The sequence below is a fragment of the Sminthopsis crassicaudata genome, chromosome 3 (assembly GCF_048593235.1).
Source record: "Sminthopsis crassicaudata isolate SCR6 chromosome 3, ASM4859323v1, whole genome shotgun sequence".
Lineage (NCBI taxonomy): Eukaryota > Metazoa > Chordata > Mammalia > Dasyuromorphia > Dasyuridae > Sminthopsis > Sminthopsis crassicaudata.
The window spans coordinates 150,406,562-150,414,832 of NC_133619.1; the positions used below are offsets into that span (position 1 = coordinate 150,406,562).

The 8,271-nt window shown below is 32.7% G+C and overlaps 1 protein-coding gene across 11 annotated transcripts in view; it reads left to right on the plus strand.

Annotated features, from left to right (window-relative positions):
• The window catches only part of MBNL2 (muscleblind like splicing regulator 2), a 172,457-nt gene extending 168,132 nt beyond the window's left edge, over positions 1–4,325 (plus strand). For 7 of the 11 annotated variants that reach the window (XM_074299381.1, XM_074299378.1, XM_074299383.1 and 4 more), the window contains one exon: positions 1,505–4,325. In XM_074299381.1, the coding sequence (XP_074155482.1) occupies positions 1,505–1,519 (15 nt within the window). In that variant the 3' untranslated portion in view covers positions 1,520–4,325. The remainder of the gene's footprint in view (positions 1–1,504) is intronic. The other 4 variants (XM_074299377.1, XM_074299379.1, XM_074299380.1 and 1 more) reach the window with 1 other exon arrangement.
• Positions 4,326–8,271: the final 3,946 nt, after the last annotated feature.

Here is an 8,271-nt window from a genome sequence, read left to right on the forward strand (position 1 = left end):
TAAAACTTAAAAGGTGTATGATTTAACACAGTGGAGCATAAACTGCTTAAGAAGCATGTCAGCTAAATGAAGAAACTAAATAATTAACATGTAATAATTGTACACCCAGATGTGAAGATAAAGTTAAAATGTACCAGTGTGGAGGATATGAGTAGTGCTCTAGTTTAAAACAAAACAAAACAAAAAAAGAACATGTGATATTTCTTTTTTTTTTTTTTTTCAAAAACAGATCTAATAGGATACAGCTCAACAGAAAAAGCATTTTTTTTCTTCCAAAACTGAAGTGCTAGTGAAAAGAAGTGATACATAAAAGAAACAAACTTATTATCTAAAGATTTGGCTTCCATTAAATGTGTCTATAGGCAGCTTCAGCAGAAGTCTTGCTTCTCTATTCTGCAAACCCAAGGTGCTACAGCATAATATTGTGTTCTGTTAAGGAACACTTGTACTTACTTACTAGAACCTATTATTTGGGGGCACTAAAACTATGCTTTTATAAAATATGGCTGTACCCACTTAAAGGAAAATTTCATGAGGGAATCTATGTTCCATAAATCATAAAGTGTCCTGGAAGGTAATGGCTCTTTTACTGGGCAAATAATCTTTCACTCTGTAGGAAGACCCTTTCTATGAACAAGTTATAAAAGATACTTCCTAAACAAAAACTTTGGGACTTTAAATCAACAAATCATTAAATTAAAATACAAAACTCCTTGGCAGGAACAGTTGAAAGCCTGGATTTGTAAAACAACATATGTAAAAGGTAGTTAGTTATATATAATAGGATACATTTCCCTTTTCCTATTGACCTAGATACATAGATGTAGGGGACCTTAGAGGTTAAAGGCTTTTGCTTTAAATTTTCAGTTTTCAGTGTAAAAAAATTAATCTTTGATTAATTTAGAACAAATTTCGTATTACTAGAAAAATATCATGTTTCATTTAAACATGGGACTTTTAAATTCACAAAACGATTTCTACTATGCATTTGATCAGAATTTATTTCTATTGGAATCTCCACTTTTATAATGGAAGTCAAGTGAAGAAATGTTAGTCAACTTAAAAAATTACATTCAACTTTTCATATATATGCATGTATATGTGATATATATGTATATACATATGCAAAAAATTTTCTGAATATCATAGATAGTGAACAGATAAGAATTTATGATTTTTTGATCCCTTGTGTGGACATGCCCTAATGTTAAAAGGAAAAACAGCTTGCAGAAAATACAGGGGGGAAATTTGTTGCATTGAAAGTAACATTCTTCATGGTGAAAAAATTATCAGAAGTAATGTGCCATGAAACCACATTCCTGCAGAAATAAGAGTAGATTTATGTTTTCATTATATTGATATGCAGTTATTAAAAAGCTGATGAAAGTCCTATAGAATTGACTCCATTTTGACAAGCCCCATGCATGAATTTGCAGTTTTTAAAAAATATTTCACAAAAGGATATCTAACAATGTTGTTGTTGTTTTTTTCCCTCCTTTAACAGATAATACTGAAATAATCAGCAGAAATGGAATGGAATGCCAAGAAACCGCATTGAGAATAACAAAACATTGTTACTGTACATACTATCCTGTTTCCTCCTCGATAGAATTGCCACAAACTGCATGCTAAATAAAAATGTAGTTCTTCTGGACAGATCACAAACTCTAAGAAGCTAGTGCTGCTATATCATATATGAGTATTAAATATGGTATGCTTAGTATATTCCAACCTAAAATAGTTAACTACCTGATGCCAGCTGTGATGTTTAAAGACATAAAGGGTAAAGTTTACTTTCAAAAGTTCTCTAAACATGGTTTTCTGTCCTAAGAATATTGTCTTATCTCCATAACTATAGCTGATGCAGAAAGCCCAACCAATTTCTTCTTTTCAGACTCAGAACATTTCAAATTTAGCAATAATCAGTTTGCATTGGTTCCAACCTGTCCCAAGTGCAGGTTAAATTCTCACTCGAATTATTGTTTCCTTTGCCCACTTAATCAAAGGGTAAGTGTTCACTTCTCAATGAGATGATGCTGCAGCAAAGAAAGAAGTGAAGTAAAACTAAGACCTGTCTTACAGGTCTCAAATTCTAATGGAAAATCCAAGGACAAGCACAAGTTCTGGGGATGCATCAAAGCATAGTGTTTGGCTTGCCTGGAGATGCTGTGTTGAATCATATGATTCTAGAATAAGAGAAATAGATTAAAAGAAACAAAAACTTTGCACGGTATGAGCTTCATACCCCCAACCAACAAAGTCTTGAAGGTATTATTTTACAAATATATTTTTAATGTTGTTTTATAAGAGAGACTTTGCAGAAGTGCCTAAATTTTGCCAGACTTCATCCAGCTTGAAGGAAAGGAGGCCAATGCCAACAACCTAATCTAAGTGATTAGTCTTTCAAACTCACCATCCAGTTGCCTGTCACAGAATAACACTTTGAAACTAAAGATGTATGTAGTAAAATAAAGAAGCTGTAGGTGAGGAGATCTGTATAATATTCTAATTTAAGTAAATCTGAGGTTAGTCACTTAAAATCTGACTGTGACTTTAATCTAAATTACTATGTAAACAAACAACAAAAAAAAAAGTAGATAGTTTCACTTTTAAAAACTCCATTACTGTTTTACATTTTAAAAGTTGAATTAAAGGGTTGTAACTGACTACAGCATGGAAAAAAATAGTTCTTTTAATCTTTTCACCTTAAAGCATATTTTATGTCTCAAAAATATAAAAAAAAACTTTAATACAAGTACATACATATTATATATACACATACATATATACTATATATGGATGAAACAGATTTTAATGTTGTTTACTTTTTTAAATACTTGGTTGATCTTCAAGGTTATAGCGATAAAATTAAATTTTGTTTAGAAAGTTTGTTTTGAAGTTTATTTTAAGCACTATTGTACCAAATATTTCATATTTCACATTTTATATGTTGCACACGTCCGATACAATACCTACATAGTCTTTAAATTATTGTTTCAAAAACAAAACAGCTGTAATAAATGAATATGATGTGTAATTGTTTAAAACATCCCTTTATTTTGTGAGCATATTAGTGATTGCAGTATTTTGACTTAAACTTTTCAGACTGAATGTAAAATATTTTAATGTTGGCATCACTGCCAATTCTGAAAACTAGAGACACTAACTGTGTCATGATTTGTCTCAAAAAAGATCTGCCATTTTAACTCATGTTGCTCAGAGTCTAATTCCTATCTATTTATATTAAGTCATAGATTTGATCACCCTAAGGAAAAAAAAAAATCACAATCTAAGTGTAATCTAACATAGTGCTTGTACTGTTATATTTGTTTTAATTTGTGGGAAAATATTGTATCTAAACTTTTATTACTTTGGTAGTTTTACCATTATATACTATTAGTATTTGTAATTTTTCTCAATTCTAACAATGTAGTTATGCTACAACTTGCCTATAGCATTCAAGGTTGTTTTTGTTCATTTTTTTAATACTTGTTCATTTAGATTCCTTGAAAACTTAGTACACATGACTAAAAGGTAAATTATGAGCATCACTGAAATATTTTTGTAGACTACTTGTTATAACATTGTCTTTCATGTTATTGTTTCATAATTTTGATTTTTTAAATGACTATTACACAACTATTTTCAGCCCTTTAAGATAAACCATCAAAAAGCATCACATATACACCTCCCAAGAAATAGAAAAGACTGTATTTTTAATAAGATATCCATTTTCCAGAATTTGTGACTATATTATGCAAAAGGACCATAAGGATACCATTTTCAGTAAGGAGGAGGCAAGGCAATTACATAGATGTACAAATATATGTACAACAGATTTTGCTTTTTATTTATTTATAATGTAATTTTATAGAATAATTCTGGGATTTGAGAGGATCTAAAACTATTTTTCTGTATAAATATTATTTGCCAAAAGTTTGTTTATATTCAGAAGAGTCTGATTATGATGAATAAATCTTAAATGCTTTGTTTAATTACAAAAACAAAATCACCAGAATCCAAGATGGGAAAATATCAATTCAGTAAATGCTGTGGTTAAGAGACTGGATCTCCACTTATTTTAAGAACAGCATTTCATTATTGGTTTTCAGTAATTTAACAGCACTTCACCAAAACATTCACCTCAATCACTCCACTGACAACACTTCTACTAAATCTTTCAGTAACACTTACCGAAAGCCCTCATTCATTACCTTTCCATGTAAACAGAAGTCTAATTTGTATCAATTCTATGTTTCAGTTGTAATATTGAGTTCACTCACCCAATGTGCAACCAATGAAATAAAAGAAGCATTTAAAAAGAATTTTATAGTCAATCCTCCTTTCTGTGCTGAGACAAATTGACCAAATCCAACTGAGTAAAAGTTTGGACGTTCCCAACCAAGGATGGTGGGCAAACTCTGGTGCTTGCCACCATCTTAGGGTCTTCAACAATTCAACAAATGCCAAAATAAAAGGCAGTTTTCTATGTGTGGGTCGGGGTGTTCTGCAGATGGGTATGGCGTGTACATGTCTGTTTTAAAGGGTACATTTTGGATGACATAGATATACATAATTAATATTATTAATATGAATCAACCAACTGAAAAATGATAATTTGTTAAGTATCTACAAAGGGCCAGATGCTTGAGGATACAAAGACAAAGAAATTATTCTATGCCCTCAAGAAATTTATATTCTGCAGGGCAGGCACATAAAATGTCTCCATATACAAAATAAATATAGGGTAATTTTAGGAGGGAGGGACCAGCATGTGGAGGAGAATGGGACATGTGGAAATGTGTAGAGAGCTTTCAGATATTTAAGAACATTTCTTACAGCATCCCATGAAGGAGATAGGATTAATAATAAATTAAGGCTAGTATTGGTGGTGCTCACTGGTTATTCCCACACTGCCCTTAGCATTGGTGGAGGTCTAGAGGAATTTGGAGCTATAGTGGGCTATGCCAAAGTGCCAGTCAAAGCTCATGTGCAGATTGTGAATGAATTCAGGCCAGAAAGAGCTGCTATATTTTTAGCCAGGATGACATGGGGAGACACCGCCTTTAAAAAAAAAAAAAAAAAAAAAAAAAGGGAAATTCTATTTCATATAGCTGTCAACATATTGCTTGAGAGCAGAGAAAACAGGGCTATTGGGAATATCACAGATAATCAGTCATGCATAAGTGAATGAATGTTTTTTTTTTCAAAACAATTCCTTCAGGAATATCCAAAGATAAAAATAATTTTTGATAACCTGGAACATTTGAAAAGTCATATGGGTCAATCAAAATAAATAAAATAAATATTATACTCTCATAATTGCTACTTCCAAATAGAATTACTGAAAATGAGATTAATTCAAGATAATTTACTCAACTAGTTGATATCTAAGATGAAAATTTATGCTAAATTATATCTTAAATTAGTAAAGAGTATTCTAATGAAATGAGGCACCCAGGTGGTAAAGTGGATAGAGTGGTAGACTTGGAGTCAGAAAGATTCATCTTTCTGAGTTCAAATCTAGCCTCAAAGACTAGCTGTATAACTTTGAGCAAGACATTTGACCCTATTTACTTAAATTTCTTATCTGTAAAATGAGGTAGAGAAGAAAATGGTAAATAAACTATTCCAATATCTTTGACCACAAAACCCTTTAAAATGGCATCATGAAAGTCAAACGTGAGTGAAAACAAGAACTTCAACTCTAAGATAATTTTATTAATAGTCTGATATTATATAACTAAAAAAATAAATGTTAAAATTATTTCTTTCCCTTAGTGTGAAATTCAATTAGGTAAAATTATCAACGAGCTTAATGACATTTTTGTCTGTTAACAAATGAACCAAAGAATATTGTTACTGGTATTTTAATGCTGTCATAACTACTTGAAGAATATACTTTTTATTAGCCTAAGATATTTATGCAATTACAACTTATTTTAGGAAAGGTTCAACTGTTTTAGCAGGCCAAACACAAGGACACTGAGGGGAAAATAAAGAGAATCCATTCTGTTAACATTCTTCCTTACATCTCTGACATGATCAGCTGTCCTAAAGCAAGCTCTTTATCCTGGTCCCTGAGGAATGAATTTCCCCCATCGAACTCTTCGACCTATCTCCAGAGGAATGATATTAATCACACAAAGTGATTTCCCTCTTTCCAGAGATGGCTTGGAGAATTGTTTTTCCTGAAAGGTTTCCCTTTGTAAAAAGTTCAAAGTACGTTAATCTTTAATCATTCACATTATTTCTTGTGAGTTATCCATAGGAACAACTTTTGAGTCAAGACACTCTTAATATTGTTCTAGACATAATTCCAGAGAACGAGATAAAGAGGCAGGAAGTCATCTGAATTTATCACATTGTTATTGTGTCCAACTCTTTGTATCTTTATTGGGGATTTTCTTGGCAGAGACACTGGAATGATTTGATATTTTCTTTTCAGGTTCATTTTATAGATCAGGAAACTTGAGGCAGACCAGGGTCACACAACTAGTACATATCTGCAGTCAAATTTGAACTTAAAAAAAAAAAAAAAAGTTTCTGATTCCAAACCCAGTACTTTATCTACTTCACCAACTAGCTGGCCTACTTATTACATAGGTCAGAAATTTTAAGCTACAAAGGGACCTGAAAAGCTTCCCAGTATAGATTCCCCTCCTTTAGATGACATTACATATTTGCCCAAAGTCACACCAGTTATATGAATACCTAGAATTCAAACCTGTGATCTGAATCCAATGCACTGTAACATGCTGCTTCTCTCATAATTTCATAGTCTCTGGAAGAGTATCTTAGACTTTTTTTTTTTTTTTTTCTTTTTAAGGATCTAACCGAGTCACTTAGAAAGTCTTCTGTGAAATAGGAGCACCACAAAGATGAGGTGTGGATTAATTACTATCTGCAAAGCTCTGGGGAATTGTAAAGTGTTAAGCAGTATTATTCATCATTTAGAACCAAGCCTACTTCCTTATCAGAATAAGTGAATGCAGATTTTTTTACTCTTTTCTCCAAGTTAAAAAACAAAACAAAACAAAAACAAAACAAAAAAACCACTTAAGTCCCACTAAGTACCCTATCTCCCAGGCTGGCCTATTATACCTAGTATTATCTGAAGTCTTAATTGTTCTCTGTGATCCGAAAGAGTGAAATATTACAATAATAAATAGACATAAAACCTTCTATATCAGAGTTTCTACATCATAGCTCAAGGCACCAGCCAAAGCATCAGCCAGGCTGATGATGTTTACCTGGATGAGGGTCTAAATTGAAAGATGTACTTTGTCATACTTTTCCCAAGGTAATTGAAATATAATATTTTCATGTCTGCAGGCATGTGTGCATGTTTATGACGTGGACTGTAACAAAACTTTGTTTAATTGAAGGGAAGTTAAATGTACCATCCTCATAGGTCAATCTGATTGCATAAAGTAAGATTTAGGGAAATGAAAGAAAACTCAAAAGGGAAAGTGTCACATTTCATATTGTAACAATCATTTTGGAGAAATTGACTCATTATACAGGGAGACAGAGAGAGAAGAGAGAGAGAGAGAGAGAGAGAGAGAGAGAGAGAGAGAGAAGAGAGAGAGGAGAGAGAGAGGAGAGGAGAGAGAGAGAGAGAGAGGAAGAGGAGGAAGGGAGGAGGAGAGGGAAGGGGAGGAGGAAGGAGGGAAGAAAGAAAGAGAGACAGAGAGAGATGATAGAAAAGGTGATCACACTGCTAATTGGATACAGTGGAGAAACAATGCATTATTTAGTGTGCAATGCCTTTAAAAAAATCATTTCATAATGATGAAATGTAGCCTGAAATAATGGGATAGAAAGCCAACCTCAGAGGAAGAACACCTACTCTCAAGTCTGCCTCTGATGCCCTGGTTAGGAGAACTTCACCTTTCCCCCCAATCATTTAACTTTTCAGTGTTCACAGGTGATTTTCTAAGACTATAAATTGCAGAGTAGGGTAAAATAAGCTTCTGCATATCCCTCTATGCTATCAAAAGTTTAACCAGTCCAGGATTCTGAAAGGTCAGAAAAAGAAAAGCTCATAGCCTTTGTTGTCAATGAAAGGAAGGTGTTGGAATAAATGATGTGCCCGATCCTTCTAACCTCTCAATCCTGTGATGCTATGAAATAAAAGATAAATTATCTTGAATTCCCCCATTTGTCATGCACTTCCTCATTCTAGCTGAAAACTTTCAAAAGAAAAAGATATTCCTCTTGTTCTTTTGATGGAGGCAAAGTCAAAAGTGGGAATGATCTAGTAACACA